This window comes from Nipponia nippon, unplaced genomic scaffold (genome assembly GCF_047370975.1).
Source record: "Nipponia nippon isolate SJK-2023a ecotype South Korea unplaced genomic scaffold, ASM4737097v1 scaffold_16, whole genome shotgun sequence".
Classification (NCBI taxonomy): domain Eukaryota; kingdom Metazoa; phylum Chordata; class Aves; order Pelecaniformes; family Threskiornithidae; genus Nipponia; species Nipponia nippon.
Window position 1 is genome coordinate 1,121,437 of NW_028262332.1, and position 19,525 is coordinate 1,140,961.

At 62.4% G+C, this 19,525-nt stretch overlaps 1 protein-coding gene across 1 annotated transcript; it reads left to right on the forward strand.

The window, feature by feature from the left end:
- Nucleotides 1-16,043: 16,043 nt before the first annotated feature.
- Nucleotides 16,044-18,985, forward strand: LOC148056197 (uncharacterized). The gene is made up of 2 exons (XM_087753239.1): nucleotides 16,044-16,115; nucleotides 16,968-18,985. Exon 2 carries the CDS (start codon nucleotides 17,017-17,019, stop codon nucleotides 17,398-17,400), a length of 384 nt encoding a protein of 127 aa, XP_087609365.1. The 5' UTR covers nucleotides 16,044-16,115; nucleotides 16,968-17,016; the 3' UTR covers nucleotides 17,401-18,985.
- Nucleotides 18,986-19,525: the final 540 nt, after the last annotated feature.

The following is a 19,525-nucleotide window of genomic DNA, read 5'->3' on the forward strand; positions in this document are numbered from 1 at the left end:
CCAGCAGGCCAAGCGTGCCCCTGGGTTCGGAGCGAGCTCCTTAGCCCAAGCGTACGCGCCGTTCCCCGCGTCCTGCTTTGAGCCCTGCTCGGACAGCCGTGCAGCAGCAGCTTTGCCACTGGGTTCGCTTCACGCCACCCAGATGAACAAAGTTTTGCTTTTTGTAATCAAGTGGTTACTTGTTGTAATCCAGTTGGTGTTGGTGCGGCTGGGACCGCCCTGCCTGCAACCACAGCTGCTTTCCGCAAAACTCATTACTTTCCAGTGTCACAGACGGATCATTTCTAAGCCTTTGCTTTACAGATGCGCTGAGAGATGTAACACCACTGGCCCATCTCTGCTGCAGCTCTGCTGAGATGAACGGTGATGCCAGAAGATAATTTGACCCTAAATTTCTTCCTCATCATCTGCATCAGCCATCATCGGCTCGGTCGTCCAGCTGCACGCTCAGGATTTTATTACCCTCTGGATTTATAATGCCTGCAGAGAAGGACCCGTTCTAACAGGGCGGCTCCTTCCTCGCTTGGTGCTGGCCCTGCACCGTGACGACACGTGTGTCTTTGCTTTCCACTCAACCCGAGTGAGCTGGCAGCTCCGCGTGTGCCAAACCCTCCTGCCCCGCGTCCCGGATCCCATCGACGGCGTGCACACCCGGGATGGCGCTTTACTGTCCGTGCTTCTGGCGGCAGCACCTGGGGTGCTTTTGCCATGACTAACGCCGCTTTTATTTACTGCTTGCTGCTCTTGTTACCGAGTTTGTTTGACCGGGTCCTGCACACATCAACAGCTCTTTCCAAAATCCAGCCTGTTTCTTGCAATGATCTTGTTTTGCACTGGTGAATCACTCATCACACAGATAATTCACCCACAAAAAAATGAGCTCATCTTCAGCTTTCCAGTGAGCGGCTTTATCGGCAGGTCTGTAGTGGGCCAGGCACTGCGGCGCCGGAGGGACGACCCAGCCCGGCGTGGCCGGGAGAGGTGCGCATGCAATACCCATGCTCCACAGTAAGCCTCTTCATCCTCCGTGCCATGCTCCATCCTCTCAGGATTGTCTCTCCTTCCCAAGGTAGAGCATCAGGGGAAGGGACCCCAAGTGCCACGATTGCCACCCTCCCAGGCTGAGACCCTCCAGGCCTGGCTGAGGTGGCATCAGCCCCCACAACAGGCCGGTGCAGACACCAACAGAAGGGGAAAGCAGGGCACCTCTCACACCGCGCATCTGCCTCGCAGCTCCACCAAAACTGTCGCAGGAGCTGTCTGCAGCTCCTGGGATGTGCAGCTTGCCCAGGCAGAGCAAACACCATTTTGAAGGAAGGATGGTATTAAAAAATCTGTCAAGAAACCAGCAGAATCGGTTGTTGCCAGCTGGTTGCTTAAGGATGCAACCAGCTGCTGCAGAGCTGGTTGCTCTGGTTGCTGTTTGAAGCAGCAGCAGCGTGTGGGTTGGTGGCGGTCAGCACCTGGCCATTGATGCTCTTGCAGCACAGTCCTAACACATCGATGGGGGTTTGGATGTGGTCATTTCTAGGCTCCCAGCCCTCTACACAGACTCCACTGTGAGAAAAATGGTGCTCAGAAGATCTGCAAAGTGGTCTAAAGCCTGTAGCTCTTCCACGTGCTACCACACATGAACCTTGAGATTGTGGGAATTATAAGCTCCATGGCACGACAGACCTACGCGCACGGTGGTCTGGCCAGCTTGAAGGTTATGGATGTCCCTAAAGCCCCAACAGATCCCAAGGGGTATAATCATTATTTTTACTGTTCATTTGGTTTAGTGATTAATACTGTGGCCACTTCTGGGAGCCCTTGGTGTGAAGTGGGTGCCCACCTTGCTGGTGCTGCACCAGGAGGGCAGGGAGGAGGAGGAGGAGGAGGAGGGATGCACGTGGGCTGGGGGGAGATCAAGGCAGGAGGGCCAGAGAGACCATCTCCTCTCTCCTCAGATGCCGTGACCTTCACTCCCCACCAGCTCCCTGCGTGCAGACTTGGGGTTGCTCAGCTGCCAGAAAAGACGACTCATGGAATATTTATTGCTCTCCACAACTATCTCATGGGAGGAGGGAGAGAGGATGAGAATCAATAGCCACAAGCCAGGACGTGGGAAATTCCAGCTGTGTTTCCCAATAGCTACACAGGGAAAAGCTTTTTCACTTTGAGGGTCAAACACTGGACCAGGGCGCAGAGAGGTGGTGGGGATCTCCAGCCTTGGAGATGTTCAAAGCTGCCCTGACCGAGGGCCAGAGCGACACGCTGGCCATGCTTTGAGCAGGGGTTGGGCTCTGCTATGGGAGTGGGACCAGCCTCAGTCCCCAGAGGGCAAGTGGGGTCCCCCGCTCCCGTCAGAGCCCCCTTCCCCAGCCCCGTGTATGCCCAGTCCCACGGACTCCCAAGGCAAGGAGGATTTCACATCTTGTTGGTGAGCCTGCAGCACCACGGTCACATCAGAAACTCTCTCTGGTCCTGCAGTGCTACCAGGGGCTGATGGGGAGATCTGGAGCTCCCTGGGGGCTGCTGGCCCGGGCAAGGGGTGACCACAAAGACCCAGAGCTGCATTTCAGGGGTGAGAGGGTGCAAGGAAGACACATCCTTTAGAAAACACCTTGTGCCCAAGCAAAACAGGACAGGAATGGCCCAGAAATAGAAATGGCAGCTCTGCAGAAACCTTCCCCCTTCCCATCCAGCCCAGCTGATGCTGGGTTTAACAGAGCCCGAGGGATTTGAGGCTCAGTAGAAACCAGAGCATGTGCCAGAGCTGGGATATGGCTGCTCTTGCCAGTCCTCCTTCACCAGGTTGGGCAGGACTGGTGGAGCAGCTCTGGTGCCAGTGATGCTGGGGCTGAGGCAGACGCCTTGTGATTGTGGTGATGTTTAGTGTTTGCTTTGCTGGCTCCCTGCGAGAGCCCGGCGCTGCCTGCGCTTGTAACCTGACAGCGCTGCTCGCCTGGATGCAGCGGCGAGACGCAAACTGGGTCAGGGAGAAGGAGGCAGCGCGGCGGCTGCGTGAGCCTTCCAGATGCCCGTTAGCAGCGCGGTGGGGCAAGGTGGTCCTGGCATGGGTGAAGAGGTGCCCAAGCTCCTGCTCGTCCCTCCCGGGTGCTGCCTTGGCTGGGGCATGGCTCCAAAGAGCAGCCCAGCACTGAAGCAGAAATTTGTTTTTGCAGCAGAATTTCAGCTTTTTCAGGAAAACTTCCCTGAATGCAGCGGACGGGACCTGCTGAGCCCTGCCCGGCTCCTGGCCGCTGCCGCCCCTCGCTCTGAGCGCAGCCCCGCACACAAGGCTGTGGCCGTGCTTGTGGGTGGTGGGATGCTGCTGCCCCAACGTGGCTGTCCCGGGGTTCCCAGCAGGACCTGGGGGCACAATGTGCTCCCCCATCCCTGCTCCCAGTGGCTGGCAAAGACCCCCAGGTCTCCCGCCATCCCTTCTGCTCAGCTTGGGCAACCAATGCTCTTATATGGAGCACCATGGTTGCATTTCTAGGTCAGTTGGGTGAATTTGAGCGTTGACCTGAGGATTTTGTTTTCCCTTCGTGTCTATAACCCTCCTGGGGAGCTGTGTGGGTGCACGGCCAGGAGCTGCCCCCGGCACGGCTTCTGCTCCGGCACAGAGGCAGCTTCCTGCGGCACAGCGGCTGCCGGGGGCGCGGGGGCCGCCGGAGCGGGTGCTCCTTCGCTGTGGTTTGAGCACGGGGAGCTGAGCTGCCGCTTGCTCTGAGCGTGCAGCGGGGAGAGCTTCAGCTGGGGGAAGAGCAGACCTGGGGACAGGCGGTTGCAGAGGGGAGGTGGGGAGGGAGGTACAAGGAAACGCAGGAGCTGGTGAATTCCCCGGCATCGCCTTGGGTGGGAGCTGGGAGCCACGGAGAGCCCTTGGGAGAGGGTCCGTGGGAGGGGGTTGCATCCTGCAGGGCAGGGATGGTGTGTTGTACTGGTTCTTGGGGAGGTTTCCTTGGGCTGACAGCATCATCTGGCCGTGGGGTTTCCATCACATCTTTCCTCTCCCTGATTACTTCAGTCCTCCAAGGGCCTGATATATTTGGTGCCGGGAGCCATCCTGGGATGCTGCAGTCGGACCCTGTGGCCCGTCTCTCCCCTGCTGCCGAGGACCCCCTGCCTGGTGCCTTGGCTGGAGAGGACCCCTGGGAACAAGGGGATTGCCGCAGCCCGGTGCTGCTGTGCAGGCTGCGGGGAAGGGAGCGGTCACACCGCAGCCACCTCCATCGCTGGTGTGACACGGGGAGGTGAGGTCTTTCCATGTAATGGAAACCAGTGCTCCAACCTAGAAGGGGACCCAGTGGGGCAGTGCAGTGTCCCTGGGGAAGACGGGGATAACCAGAGAGACTTGTACCACCATGAGCCATGTCCCTGTCTGCCGGGGGCATGTCTGGTTTTGGGGGGGACGGGAAGCTGTGCCGGGCACTGGGCACCCACACAGCCCCCAGGATGCTCCGGAGGAGTCATGTCCCTATGGATGGAGAAGAAGGTGCAGTTCTGGGAGCAGGCTCGAGGATGAGGGCTGTCCCCCAGCAAGGCAGAAGGGGTCTCTGGGGAGCCCCCCGCCTGCCAGGACTCACCCAGGCCCTGGCTTTCTGCAGGACCCTGATCTACACACAGGGGTTTGGGGCCAGCAGAGCTGCGGAGGAGGCTCTGTACCAGCGCAGGGGCTGCCTGCCCGGCGGCTGCCCGCATGCCAGCGCAGAGCTGCCAGGCTGTGCGAGCCTGGCGCTCGCATCCCTTGGCAGCATGACAGACACAAATGGGAGCAGACAGGCCGGCTCGAGCGGTAAAGATCAAACCCCGGGAGCCCGGGGCTGCTGTCAGGGCGAGACGGGGCGCTCGGAGCCATCCTGGGAGTGGTAGCCCCATTGCTCGCCCTGCCTGGAGATGCCCCTACTAAAGGGCTGTGTCCCCACACGACTGCAGCGCGGTGCTGCTGGCAGAGTGCGGGCAGAAGCCTGCCGGGGGGCTGCCCACGCTGCCTCCATGCTTCAGTGACCAAGGCAGGGGCTGGCTATGGCTCAGGACCATGCCATGGGGACAGGATACGGGGGTTTGCCTGCCCTGAATTTCAGCTCGGGGGGGATGTACAAGCCACTGCTAGGGTGCAGAAATAAATGGCCCCACTCCTCCCGCTGGGCTCTGCTGATGGGGATGCTCCTGCGCCCAGCACCTCCCCAGGGACTGTGCCCCGGCTCCTCCGCGGGCTCAGGAGGGCAGAGGGGAAGGCGGCCTTGAAACACGGCCCTGCTGGGAATCGCTGCGGAAAGCCCCCCTCCACGGCTGCCCCAGCCCACGTCGGCGGGTGGAAACTTCAACCGCCAGCCCCAGGCTCTTGCCGAGCCGGTGGCTGTGGGAGGACGGTGCTGCCGCGGTGGCACGTGGGTCGTGGCTTGCAGGAAGCCGGCTGGCTGCACCCACGCTCCCGGGGAGCGGGGCAGGGGGAGCACCCTGCGTGGCTGGGGCAGGACGGGCAGCACCCACCAAGGCGATTTGAAGGAGCAGAGGCAGATGCCAGTGGCACAGGGCTGGCACCCCAGGAGCTTCAGGTCCAGGCACAGCTTCCTCATCCTCCTCCAGCCCCAAAGAGGTTTGAAGAGAGCCCTGGGATCCAGCATGGGCCCCAAACACCTGAATTTTGCACAACCCACCTGTTTCCCACCTGGGAAGCTGGCAGCCATCACTCCGGTGCCCACATCCCGTTGGCCCGGAGGTGGCCCCTTGCAGGCAGCAGCGCTGCTGCCATGGGCACAGAGCAGGAGGGATGAGGGTCCGTGGTGCAGCCAGGGAGCAAGGAGAGGGCATGGCTAATTGGGATAATTGCTAAAGCAGGCGAGGGGCGAGCAGGGAGGGAGGTGGTGAACAAGGAGCCGTTGTGCACAGGCGGCCCAGGCACGCGGCCCCGGCTCCAGCCAGCAGCGAGAGCCAAACAAACGGGGACTGTTTGAAGTGAGGGAGGACAAGCAGACGGCAGGACAGAAACCAGACCTCCGTTGGGAGAAAGCCGGAGCCAAGGGCTTAGCTGGGAGCTGGGTGCTGCACGGGGTCTGCCTGCTCCCTGTGGGGAGAGCATCCCCAGACTGCCACGACAAAGCCTTCACCGGGGGCAGGATGGTGCCATCCCGGATCCATCCCTGGGGCAGGAGCCAAAGGGGGAGGATGGCAAAGTGCTGGGGATGCTCTGGGCCAGGAGACGGGTGACAGCCCTTATGCTGCAGCCATTCCAGGGACTGGAAACTTTGAATCATGGAAAAATAGCAGGAAATCAGCCCCTTGTCCTAAAAAAAAACATCGGCAGGTGTAGCTGCCGCGCAAGATCTCCATGTGGTTGCGGCACGGCGGAAGCTGCGGCATCGCCCAGCGTGGCTGTTTGCAGAGAAAGCAAAAGCGGTGCCTGCAGGGAGCCTGCCAAGAGGTGGGTGCCAGCGGCTGCCCCCACCTGGGCCCAGCTTCTTCCTTCGCAGGAAGGAGAAGTGACGTTTGAGGAGGGAAAACCGTGGCCGTGCACGTGAGCTGCCCAACCAGGTTTCCCCAGCTGGGGCTCTTACAGCCCGTTTTCCAGGTCTCTGCGTGCAAGCGAGTGTTTAGCCTTGGAAGACGTCCCGGGCTGTTTGCTGCTGCCTGGCTCTGAGCAGGGAGCTGCAGGTTATGTCCCATTGGACACAAATCCCTCAGCATCGACCTGCCATGGGTGCTGGGCTGAGGTTGGCAACGGGTGAATTGCCCTTCCTAAAGTCCCCATGCAATGGCACGAGGCCACCCCACACCATGGCACGTTGCAGGTGAGGATGCACAAGCACTGGGGGTGTGGAGGGGGACATCTCCTCTGTGCTGGCTGGAGGCTCTGCCCGAGTGGGGATTCTGCACATGGGTAGGAGAGAGCTGGGGGGGGCGAGATTTTGGCACTGGAGGGTGGTGTCGCCCCAGCTCCGTTCTTGCCTCCTGCTTGCTTGCACATTCAGCGGCAGCTCTATGCAGGGGCAGCCACTGGCTCCCGCCCCAAAGCGCTCGGCTGCTAGGAGGAGACAGGAAGGACTTGCTCCGGGCCAGGAAATCCTTGCTTTCTCCTCCAGCCGAGCCGCAGTGGGCAGCCACAATGCACGCTTCCCCCGCGCCGCTGCCAAGCCCCGGCGTGACCTGGGGGCTGGCCGGGCCAGGGAGCCGCAGGGGAGAGGGACGGAGGGTGAGTGTGGGAGGGCGATAAGGAAATCTGCTCCTCTCCTGGTTCCTGCGGCCGGCGTGAGCCCAGGGAGAGGCAGACAGTAGGCCAGGCGCCGGCTGACTCATGCGATGCCGGTTCCGGCCGTGCCAGCCTGGACAGCGAATTATTTATCTGACTCGTTATCCTTGAGGAATGCAGCATCCCCCTGCCAGGGCAGAGCAGGGCTTAAACTAGAAAGGCTTTGGGCTCTGCAGCCGCAGCTTGGGCATCCACGGGTACATGGATGACATGCAGCGTAGGCTTGGAGGAGCCCAAACGCACCAGGCGTTGCAAATGCACCTTGGCAGTGTCCTCACCCCTCCCGCAGGCACACGGGTGAACCGGGCAGGCGGATGGGTGCCCAGCACCCGCACGTGCTACATGTGCACGTGTGCCCCAGCTGCGCGCAGCACCCGCTGCCTTTTGCACGTTCCCACGGTGCTCCCGGCGTCCCTGTCCCCCACTCGTGGGCCTGCAAGGGTGGCTGAGATGTCACATCGGGAGAGCGCAGCATGTGCGGGACGGAGCTGGCGATGGATCCTGTCAGATCTGGGGAGCTGCCAGCCCTTTCAGGAGATGTGCTATTGCCGCAAGGTGAGCACCAGAGCCTCGGGGGGTTTTGCAGAGCAGCTTGCGCTGTCCCTCGGTACAGAGCTGAATCCCAGGAGCCGGTGTCAAGGGCAGGATTGGGCCTGCCACAGGATGGGTGCATGGCCCAGGGCCCCCTCGGTGCGTGCAGCCCATGTGCTGACCCAAGTGACAGGACACATCCCGGCACGGCAGGCAATCCCTCCCATCGAGCAGCTTTTGCAGGTCATTTCCAGGCTCCATTTTGGCTTTAAAAGCTGCCACCATCCTTTGGGACACATCGCTTTCCCTAAGAGGGAACCAAGAACTGAGAAAACTCATTGCATGCCACAGGCAGACTACCTGGAGACAAGCAGTGCAGGGCTGTGACTCTGCACATGGACACCGGGCACGTGGGGGTGCCAGGGCCCCGTGCTGTGGGGCACGGCCATGGGGCTGCCAGGCTGTGCCTGCCTGCTGCATCGAAAGGCGGGCTCGGTGCCAGGACCCGCAGGATGGGGTGCTGAGCACAGGCTGCCAGCCTGGCCTGGGGGGATGAGCTGAATTTTGCACCGTGCTGGGGTTTCCCACCCAGGGTGCTGGAAATAGGTCTGTGCTGCCCCAAAACCCCCTGTCCCCGGCAGCTCTGTCCCCGTGTGCTGGTCTGTGCTCCCTAGGTCACCCCTCAAAGACGCACCGCTGGTCCCTTCTGTGGCATCCCCATGCCGACAGCCCCGACGCCTCCTCCCCACTCACCGGGCTCCCAGCTGAGCCCCCATGCCCAGCGGCACCAACCCCATGGGGTTCCCCTTAGGGATGCTCACCCCACTGATGCCTCCCGCTCCCTGGGCCACCCCGTGGTCCTTCCTTCTATACCTGCCCGGCCTCGCTCTGCTTTTTAACAAGGAGGCAGCCGAGAATTAAGGCAAACACATCGGCGAAGACCTTGCACAGCAGAGGGGCCCGTGGAGGAAGGAAAGAAATTCCAGCCGTCTGGCTTTGTTTTGCACAGCCTGAATTTGGGGTTTGGCTTCCCATTACTGCACTGGCCCAACTCATCCCCGTGCCCTTTTCACACACTGACCACCTACAAGCTCTCCTTAGCTTCAAAAAAGTCTTCAGTCCCACCAAGGCTTGGTGAGAAGCACCCAGCACACACGGAGCTGCTCCCCCAGCTGACTGCAAAACCTTTCCTTCTAGCAAACGCCGCTCCGCATCGTCCTCCCTTACTGATGGGCTGGAAAGAGCATCATCACCCTCGTGTGCCTGCGCCACAGCACTGCGTCCCAGGCACTGAAGGGAAATATTCAGCAAACATGATGTGTCAATGAGTTTTAGTGTCCTGGTGACTGGGAGAGCCCCTGGGAGGAGCTGGGGCTGGGGATGCTCCACCGACCCTGATGCCACACGCGTGTCTGTCCCCAGGATGCCCAGTAGTGGGACGTGCCCATGGCTTTCTGGTTTGTTTTTTCTTTTTAACTGTGTGTGAAGCTCCAGTGAGTTGAGGCATCCCATGAAATCACTGCAGTGACTGGTATCCTTCAAAAAATCCTAAAAGCTTGTGTCGGGTCATGCAGGACGGGGCACTGTGGGTACCCTGCCATGGTACTGCTGCAAAGACCCAAGATCTTTTTTGGATGGATATTGCAGGAATCGCTGAGCTCAGCTCTTTCCTCCTGGCTGGGGATGCTCCTACCCCTGCAGCACCCACTGGGCTCCAGACCCGTCATCGGCTGCTGGTACTGGGAACACAGCCCCCGGCCCCCTCTTCGGGTCTGCCCCCTCATTTGTGGGCTGCTGGGAGGCGGCACGGGCCGCAAGCGAGCTCATGGGTCAGTCAAAAAAAAAAAAAAGGCAAGCGAAGGTTGGCTTTTTCTTCTGTTTCTCCTGGTTTTTGCAGGCTCCTCCTCAAATCGCAGAGGTTGTCTCCTGAGCAGAGCACCTTTCTCGGAAGCACTGTGGCGCCTCGTGAGGACCTCCCTCTCCATCGCCTCTCCTAGCACGGGACATTGCCTGGGTGGGACTGAGCTTTCGGTTGGTTTTTTCTGTTGAATTTTTTTTTCCCCCTGCAAACAATTGCAGGAAATTAGGCTGGTTTTAAGCAACAAGTAGCTATGCATTAGTTCGGCTCGTCCATTTACTCAAGGGGTGCAGAGCTCCAACACGCCTGCCGGCTCCCAGCTCAGCCAGTCCCACACGGGGCGACTCCAAAACAGCAGCCTGGGCTCGGATGCAGCAGCTTTTCCATCTGGGGATTCTCCATCATCTATAAACCCTCCAAGGAGCTGCGCGAGACTGCTGGACATGGCTCTCGGAGCTCAGTTCAGAGTCGTATCTTGCCAAGAAATTAGTTATTTGAACTTCAGGCTTCTGATTAGGGGTTGCTGCTCCTGGATTGGCGGTAACTCTCCTCGGCTGGGGCTGCCGCAGATCTGCCCCATCGCCTGCACCGGATGGACAAACGCCAAACGACTCTGCTGTGCCCGAACTTCCCTCCGTGGCTTCAGCAGGATGGGGGGATAAGGAGCAGGGGATGATGCTTTTCAACGCTGAAAAGGCCAGATTTAGGCTTTCACCCCCTGAATCTCCCTCTTGGGGAATAATGCTGAATTTGAAGGACTTATTTACCTCCATTTGCGGGGACTGCAGGGCTCCCAGGGAGCAGGGCCGGTGCCCATCGTCCCCTGCCAGCGGGGAGAGGCAAGCGCTGAGCCACCGCCTGCCCACGGGGCACAGCCTGGTGCTGGGGCTGTCTGTCCTGTCCGTCTGGGGGAACAGCAGGATGATCCTCAGTGCCCGGGGGCCCAGAGCTGCCTCGATACAGGTCTGTCCAATGCTGCGATGCTTTGCAGCCAGTGAGGGACGGTGATGGACACAGCTCCTGGGGCATCGCCAGAGCAGCCAGGGCAACTGGTCCCAGCATCTTAACCTCCCCAAGTGCGTTTGCTGGCCACGTGTGATGACAACCTCCCTCTCGCATGGGTGTCCCCCTTCCCAGCTCCCATTACAGACAAACCCACATTTCCAAGGTGCTGCGTTTCTGAAGGACGGACCCCAGTGATGCCAGCCGCCCCACTCATCAGAGAGGCTGGGGCTGGATGTGTCCCCTGTCCGACAGCAGCACCCACATGTGCCCACTGGTGCTGCAGCAGGTCGGCGCTGAGGCTGAAGGGAGCACTGGGAGCACTGGTGTGGGCACTTGTGAGAGTGTGCTGGTGCTTGATGAGGATGGAGGTGTCACTGAAGCTGTCCTCATGGGTGGGACACTTGCAGGGGGCACTCTCCCATGTGGGTTTGCAGGGGGGAGCTCTGCGCAAAGCCCTTCCTGCGCTTGGGGCATTTATAGGGTCTCTGCCGCAGGGGCCTTTTGGGACAAGGGCTCCCTGCATCATCCCTGAGGAACCCAGCAGCCTGGGAGGGGGTGTCCCCATGGTCCCCTGGTGTGCCAGAGCCTCCTCCTCCTCCACAGTCTCAGCATCTGTCAGAAGAAAGAAAACTCAGCTCTAACTTCTTCTGTGGACCACCAGCACCTGCCAGAGACCCTGCGACCACGGGAGTCACCCGCAGCTGGGACAAAGTACCCCCAAGGAGAAGAACAAGCCCAGAACCTCAGCCCTGGTGGCACTGCACTCCCAGCCTTGGTGCTCAGGAGTTTATCCGCGACGTGGGAGAAGAGGGTCGATGCTCCCTGAGGCTGACACGGGGCTGGTGAGCTGTGAGGAGGAAAGGGGGATGCTGCTGTCACCCTGAATTCATCAGCCTTTGGGAACACCTTGCCTTTAGGCAGCAGCCCAAATGGCGGGTGCTGTGGTGGCCGCCTTGGCCAGGGAGGGACCTTAAAGGGTCCACAGACGATGTAGTTGCTCCTGTTCCTTTTCCTTGCCAGAGGACCTGGGTTAACCCAATCCCCACCAGTGGTGCTGTAAGAGTGCTGCTGCGGCCCTCGCTGCGGGACTGGTTCCAGGTACACCTCCACTGCGCCCACGGCCAGGAGGAAAGGAGCTATTAAAGATACTGTTGGCCCAAGAACAAATTGGCCATCAGGAAATTGAGGCTGGAAAGGAGAAGGCAGCCAGATTTGGACCAGGAGAGCAGCAGCAGAGGCTGGAAGGGCTTTCCCGAGATGAGACAGCACCAGCCCAACTACTGCAGAGCCGGCACTGGAGCCTGCGAGGAATGAGATTATCCAGAAGATGCCTGCAAGATGGGAGCTGCCGCGGCGAGATGCCGGGGAGGGACATCAGCCGGGATGGGGGCACTGCAGATTAAAGCTAAACCCCTGTTCAGAGAGGTTGCACGGGGTCCGCAAGCCCCAGGCAGCGGCGTGTGGGATGTCCCTACCCCAAAAAGCTCAGAGGTGCTGATGAGGTGAGCTTCGCTTCGGGGCCCCTTTGGGAGAGGGAAGGCACTGAGGACACGGTGCCATTGCAGGGTCTCGGGGTCTCCCTGACCTGAGCTGTGCCTGGCGAGCAGCCTCACAGCTCCTGCGAGCAGAGCCGCTCATGACCAGGGCTGCGCATGGAAATCTGGGGCAAAAAGCCAGAAGGAGCAAGTCCTGAGGTGCTGGGAGGAAGGGAAACTCGCTGCTGCAGAGTGCCACAGCGACATCCCCCGCGTGAGCAGGGACACGCCGTGCACGGGCAGGCAGGGCTGGGGTTACAGCAGGACACCTGGGAGGATGCCGCCTCTTTTTTTTTATGCCTGTTTAGCAAAATATATGAGTTTTTCTCCGGGGAGACAGCTCAAGATGGGAAAACCTGGCAGCAGTCAGGCTCAGTGAAGGGACAGGGGCTGCCAGTGGCTCTCCTCCGGGCGACCCTGCGGGAGCAGAGTGGCCTCGGGGGTGTCCGTGCAGGTGTTTTGCAGCTCCCAAGAGCTGGGTGCTGCGCTGCTGGTTATGCAGGGCACATGCTCTGCTGCACCCCTACTCTCAGACCTCCGTGGGGAAACAGACACAGAGCTGCACGGAGCCCCTCTCCCCGTGCCAGAGCTGGTCAGAGGAGGGTTTGACCTCCCAGCTTCTCCAAAAAAAATCCTGGGCCTCCCTCTTCCCTTCCCTCCACCCCCTGGGAGGTCATCGAGTCTCTTTATGGTGCAAACCACACTTGGGGAGCTGCAAGCCCAGCAGGCTCCAGGATGGAGGGACCAGCCACAGAGGACAGGCAGGGGAGACTGGGGCTTGCAGGCAGGGTGCTGGCAGCAGGGCATTCTGACCACTGGGTGCCCAGTCAGCACAGCACCCACCAGCATCCGTCCTCCATCCATCCATCCATCCATCCATCCATCCATCCATCCATCCCAGGGACAGTGCTGCCAGGGCCAGGCAGGGTCCCATCACCTGCCAGAGCTCTCCTGCTTGCTCCATGGGTGCCAAGGGCACAGCCCCCAGCCCAGCGTCCCCCCTCACCTGGCACCAGGCTGGGCAGGGCAGTGCTGGGCACCACTGCGAGCAGGATCCGGCCGGCCTGTGCAGCCCCAGCTCCTCAGTGCAGGTAAGAAATGTAGTTTTGTGTTGCAATGGCCAGAAGGAAGCGGCTTTTCCCTTTGCAAAGTGCTGCAGGAAATGTAATTCAGTCCCAGGAGGATTCAGCTGCAGTTTGGGGCACCCTCTGCCCTGCGCCTGTCCCCAGGCTGGCTCGGCCCCATGTGCACGGCCCTGTCCTCGGCATCCCCAGGGGTCCCAGGAGGGACAGGTTTCTGCATGGAACTGCGTGTGGGAAGATGCTGGGGCTCTGCACAAGCCAGTTTAGGGGGCTTGGTGATGGGAAGGGTGATACTGGCTGAGGGCATCACAGCAGTGTCACACGGCAGCGACACGGCTGGCATAGGGGATCCGTGGTGGCCCTGTCCCACCCCACGGCATGCTCAGCCACCAGCACAGGAGAGACCGTCTGGCTGCAGGACAGGAGCTGGTGTCCCGCACCCTGGGGACAGGACACCTGGCCGGGCACAGGCTCCCAGCAAAACCCACCCTGTCCCCAAGCACCCAGAAGCAGGGACATCATGCACGGGAGTCCCTGGCAGGGCTGGCTGTGGCCATCTTACTTACCTTACTGGTGTAAGGACCCTTCTGAGAGGCCCAAAGTCCTGCAGCCTTCAGCAAAATGCCATTCAGGACCCACAGGGGACACACAGAGGATACACAGGGGACATGTGAGTGTCCTGCCCAGGGCAGGGCAGAGCAGTGAAGCTGTGGCAGTGCCATGTCCCCACCAAGCCTTGTCTCCCCAGGCCAGGCTGGCAGCGTCTCCCATTGCTGCTGCACCTTCCAGCTTTCCCTGCAGCCTCCCTGGGGACGCGGCAGCACCGAGGGGACCCAGGCTGGTACCTCCCGCTGCCCCAGAGGAGGGTGCCAGGTCTGGATGTGGGGCTGGGATGCTCCTGTGCTGCCTTCCACCCAGCCACCCTGGTCCCCACATTTCCCCCGTCCCCCCAAGGCTCAGCTCTTGCTCTGAGCTGCATCCGTCTGGGGATGGCCATCTCCTGCTAGCCACAACTGGAGCCATGGGGCAGGCGTGCCGGGGCCGTGTCCGAGCCTGGGGAGGGGTGGCAGTGGCCCACAGGGCTGTGGGCAAGGCTGGGAACAGCCGTGGCTTCTGGTGGTTGGGGACATCGTGTCCCTTGGGCCCAGCTCCATCAGTGCTGGTGTTTTCCTCGCTGGTGGGAAGCCACGAGGCTGGGGAGCTTGCGGGCAGCACTGCCCTGCCTGCAGCCCTTCCTGCTGTCCTGGCAGGGCTGACGCTGCCCCAGAGCCCGTCCACAGGCCCAGCGGGTACCAGTGAGTGGGACAAGGCAACACCAGGGACCCAAAGGAGCCCTGGCAGCTGGTGATGATGGGGACAGGGCCACTGGCTTCGTGATGCTGGGAGTGTGGCAGGATCAGGGCCCCAAGGCAACGGGGCCTGGCCTCTGGGCGGGGTTTTCAGTTGGGATATTCCAAAAAGCCTGACACGAGAGCAGGACTGAGGGCTGGGGCTTGCACAGGGTCTCTCCTGCCTGCTCGCAGGTGGAGGGTGCTGAAAATATGCATCTTTTCTCTTGCAGCACTTCTGGTCCCGGGCACTGGCACATGTGCCCTTGTGCCAGCCGTGTCCCTCACTCCATCCAGCCTCTTGCGTTTCACCCTCACAGGGCAGGCACAGGGTAACACCTCCCCCCCCCCAACCTACCCTGGTAAAGGCTCCGGTGGTGCGCACAGGTTCACACCACAGCCAACATCCCACCACGGATCCTCCTGATGCCCAGGCACACACCAGATCGCTTGGGTCCAGCACATTTGGTTCATGCCCCTCTGAGCCCAGGGATCAGCTGGAGGGATGAGGATCCCCGCGGAGACCTGGCACTGGGGTGTCAGGACTGGAGAGGTGGGGCACGGCCAGGTGGGGTGCGAGGGACCCCTGGGCTGCAGGGACCTGGGTGTCCATGGGGGCAGGCAGAGGCTGGCCAGTGGGTCTGGGGGCTGCCAGGGGCTGCAGTGGGTGCAGGTCCCTGGTGTCCCCTGCCCAGTGCTCAGGACCTGTGTGTGGTACTCGGTGTCCTCTGCCCAGTGCCTGGTGCTCGGTGTTTGCTGCTTCCTACAGGCCCATGGTGTGCGGTGCCCCCACCCCACTGCCCCTGCTGCTGCCCAGTACCAGTGTGCAGTGCCAATGCTGGTGCCAGTGCACGGTGCTGGAGCTCAGTGCCCGGCGCATGGCTTGCAGTGCTGGTGCTGGTGCTGGTACCAGTGAATGGTACTGGTGCCTGTACTGGTGTCAGTGCCCGTTCCTGGTGGTGGTGACAGTGCGTGGTACCACTGCCTGCTGTGTGGTGCCTGGTGCGCACTGCGTGGTGCTGGTGCCAGTGCACGATACCAGTGCCTATGCTGGTGCTGGTATCCATTGCCTGGTGGTTGGTCCCAGTGGCTAGTGCTGGTGCCTGACGCATGATGCTCGGTACTGGTGATCTTGCCCGGTGCCTGGTGCCCAGTGCCTCTGTCCAGTGGCCAGTTCCCACTGCCCAGTGCCCCCTGCCCCATGCCCCTGTCCCGTGCCCAGTGCCCCTGTGCAGTACTGGTGACAGTGACCAGCGCCTCCCTGCCCAGTGCCCCTGTCCAGTGCCCAGTGCCCCTTGCCCAGTGCCCCTTTCCAGTACTGGTGCCAGTGCCCAGTGCCCCCTGCCCAGCGCCCGGTGCCCCCTGCCCAGCGCCCGGTGCCTGGTACGGGTGCCCAGTTCCTTGTGTCCCCTGCCTGGTGCCTGGTGCCAGTGGCCGGTCGGTGTGGGCGGGGCGGGGCGGGGCGGGGCGGGGCGGGCCGTGAGGAGGAAGCGCCGCCGGCGGCAGAGCGGCCCCGCACCGGCCGGAGCCGCGCGGTGGGTGAGTGCCGGCAGCGACCCCGCTGCCCGCGCCCTGCCCGCTCCCCCTGCCCCTGCCCTTCCCACCCTCTGCCTGCCTGCCCCTGCCCTTCCCACCCTCTGCCTGCCTGCCTGCCCCTGCCCCTGCCCGCCCTCCTGCCCCTACCTGCGCCTCTGCCCCTGCCCCTGCCTGTGCCCCTGCCCCTGCCTGTGCCTCTGCCCCTGCCTGCGCCTCTGCCCCTGCCTGCGCCTCTGCCCCTACCTGCGCCCCTGCCCCTGCCCGCGCCCCTGCCCCTGCCTGCGCCCCTGCCTGTGCCTCTGCCCCTGCCTGTGCCTCTGCCCCTGCCCGCCCTCCTGCCCCTGCCCGCGCCCCTGCCCCTGCCTGCACCCCTGCCCCGGTTCCCTTTCTCCCCCCACCGTCCCCTGCCCCTGTCCTGGCCCCTCCTTCCCCCCACTCTGCCTTTCCTCCCCCCTGCACCCCTTTCCCCTGCTCCTCTCCCCACTGCCTGCCCCCACCTCTGAGACCTGTCTCCGCCCAGAAGCTCCTACCCCACCCCACCCCACTGCCCTGCCTGCACCCTGCCTCCCACCCAGCACCCCTTCCCACCCCCCAGCACCCTGCCCACCCCCGTGTCTCCCTGCCCACGTGTCACCCTCTCCTGCCTCCCCTCCCAGCTCTGCCATCGGGGCCACACGGCCAAAGTGTGCGGGTTGCATGTCAGAGTCCCCTGGGGCTGGCTGGGAGGGGGAGCACAGCTCTGCACCCTGCTCCCGAAGCAGTGGGGTCTGCCAGGGGTCCCTTCCCCGTGCCGTGAGAACAACCCCAGCACTGACACCCCCCGCACCCCGGGTTAACGGGCTCCCTGTCTCGCAGGAGGTGGGCAGTGCCAACCGGGCCACACGTGTTGAGAAAGAGCTGGAAGATGGATCGTGGTGTCAGCCTGGAGAACCCCTATGCCAGCGTCAACATCCCGCGGGACCAGTTCCAGCAAAGCTTCATCACTCGCTACCTGAAGGATGAGCCCACCGTCATCGCCAACCCTGTGGCCGTGTCCACCTACGGCGTGGAGGAGCAGGCAGACCCCGCCAGCAGCTGGAACAGCCCCACCATTTCCACAGAGAAGTCCGGGTCCCGTCCCTACAACCCCTATGCCAGCCTGAGGATGCCCAACGGGGACTCAACCGACTCCTTCTACACCGTCACCCTGGACAAGTCACCCAAGGGCCAGCAGCAGGAGGCCGGCGGGGGATGTGGCTGCTGCAAGCGCTGCCCCTGCTGCAGAAAGTGCTGCTGTGTCATCTCCTAAGGGCCCTCGCTGCACCCACGGGACGTGCTGACCATGGGATGGGGCCAGGTGGCCCCGCGGGGACGTGGCTGCCTGGCCTGGGCACCGCTGGGAGCTGCCCCAGCGCCCGGCAGAGCTGGGAGCTGCCCCAGCGCCCGGCAGAGCTGGCAGCTGGGAGGTGGCACTGGCTGGACTTTGCTGTTGCTTTTCACCCGTGAGCTCTGCAGCCAGATGCACCGGTGATGGGCACCTGCCAGGTCCTGAGAGCCCAGTGTGGAGCGTGGGGGGGAAGGACAGGTCCCCCCCCGCCCTGCTGAGGCCCGGGAGCCTTGAGGATGATGTGTGCCAACACAGATGCCACCAAGAAGTGCCTACGCTGGGGATGGGGCAGCACTTTGAGCCTGCAATCCTGTACCCTGACCCTGCCCTTCTGCCCCTGCTGGGAAACCTTCAACTCTGGGGAAGCTGCAGGCGTTGCCCGCCTGCCGGAGGGTAGGTTTGGATGATGGCAGCCCTGGGCGCATGGCAGAGGAGGGCATCATTGTCACCGTCTTGGAGAAGTGGAGAGGAGCCAGGGACGTGCCCCCAGCTGGGATGGGGACCCACCTCCCCAGAACGAAGCGGTCCCCCCACCCACAGCATCATGGAGATGCTGCAGCACCCTGCGCCAAGCTCCGCTGGGTACCACTCCTCCTCGCCACACTGCCCGTGGGACAGAGGGAAGGAGGCAGGAAGGACAGACAGACAAAGAGGGGCAGAGCACCAGGCAGCTCTCCAGGGCAGCACCTGACAGCACAGCATGGGTTATGGGTGTTAACGTCCAAGTGCCAGGAACTCCCGGCCCCATTCGGTTCCTCCTGCCAGGCTTGCGCGGTGGTGGGCACAACCCCTCGCCCCATCCGCATCCCGGCTCGGGGCTCCGCACCACGCTGGGGCCGGGTCCAGTGCGGAGGGCTGGCCCAGCTCCAGCAGCAGGGTAGCACTGGGGCACCCCGTTTGGGATGTAGATCCCCATCGTTTGCCTTCTGCGACACCCTGGGCGTCGAGGAAGGTGAGCGAGAAGCCTGCTGGCCTCTTTGCAGCGTGCTGGGGCAGCTCCAGGCTGGGTTTTCGGCTGGGGCTGGCGCCGCCGGCCTGGAACAAGCCCGCCGTTGTGTTGGCGTCCCACTGGCGGCCGTGCTGCCAGGCGGCAGCTGCGTAAGCACCGTGGCCGCTGCAGGAACTGCCTGGTCTGCAGGGGCAGGGGCTTGGAAAGAGCACGTGTGTTAGCAGATGACTTCAGGGTGCTGCAAATAAAATTACAGCCATCTCCTCCCCTGCCAAGGTACGCCTCTTCCCTCTGCCCTGGGTTTTCCAGGATTCCCGTGTTACTTCTTGCTTATCCTGGCAGGTTGTGTAAGGGCAGTGCGGGAGCCACACAGCCCTCTCCTCTCCCCTCAAAACCAGGCTTAACTGTCGCAGTGCTGACTTGGGGCAGCAGCAGTGGCACGCTGAGCTCTTCAGCTCGCTGCTGCCTGCCACCCCACTGCCAGCCTGGGCCCAGTGCTCCCCTTGCCCAGGCGTTTCCAGTACAGCCTGCTCCTGCCTGCCTGGGGACGCTGGCTGGTGCTCAGCCCGACTCTGCCAAGCTGGATGGCTGTTCTGTCTTTTGGAAAGAGAGAGCCCAGCTTTGGGGGGGCTGGGGAAGGGCGAGGTTCCTGGCTGGGCCAGCTGGGTGGGCTTTGTGGCACTGCCCCAGCTGGCTATGACCCCCTGGGAGCCCACCACTACTGGGAGCCCACCACCGCTTGGAGCTCACCACTGCTTGGAGCCCTTCACCACTGAGATCCCACCACCCCTGGGAGCCCACCACCACCAGGAGCCCACCACTGCCTGGAAGCCCACCAGCACCAGGATCCCACCACCACTGAGATCCCACCAGAACTGCGAGCCCACCACCACCAGGAGCCCACTACTGCCTGAAATCCCACCACCCCTGGGAGCTTCTGGGCTGGGGTGGCAGTGGCTTGGCAGAGGTGCAGGGCAGAGCCCTGCCAGTTTGCCCCCCCCCCCCCCCCGACCGCTCCGCCTGGCCCAGGTCCCACGCTGGTGGGTGGCCGGGGGGTGTGGAGCTTGCAGGAGGAGGTTGGCAGGGACACAGCCCCAT

Coding starts and splice junctions, on each gene's coding strand:
- LOC148056197 (XM_087753239.1), top strand. CDS start 17,017: ATGGATCGTGGTGTCAGCCTGGAGAACCCCTATGCCAGCGTCAACATC.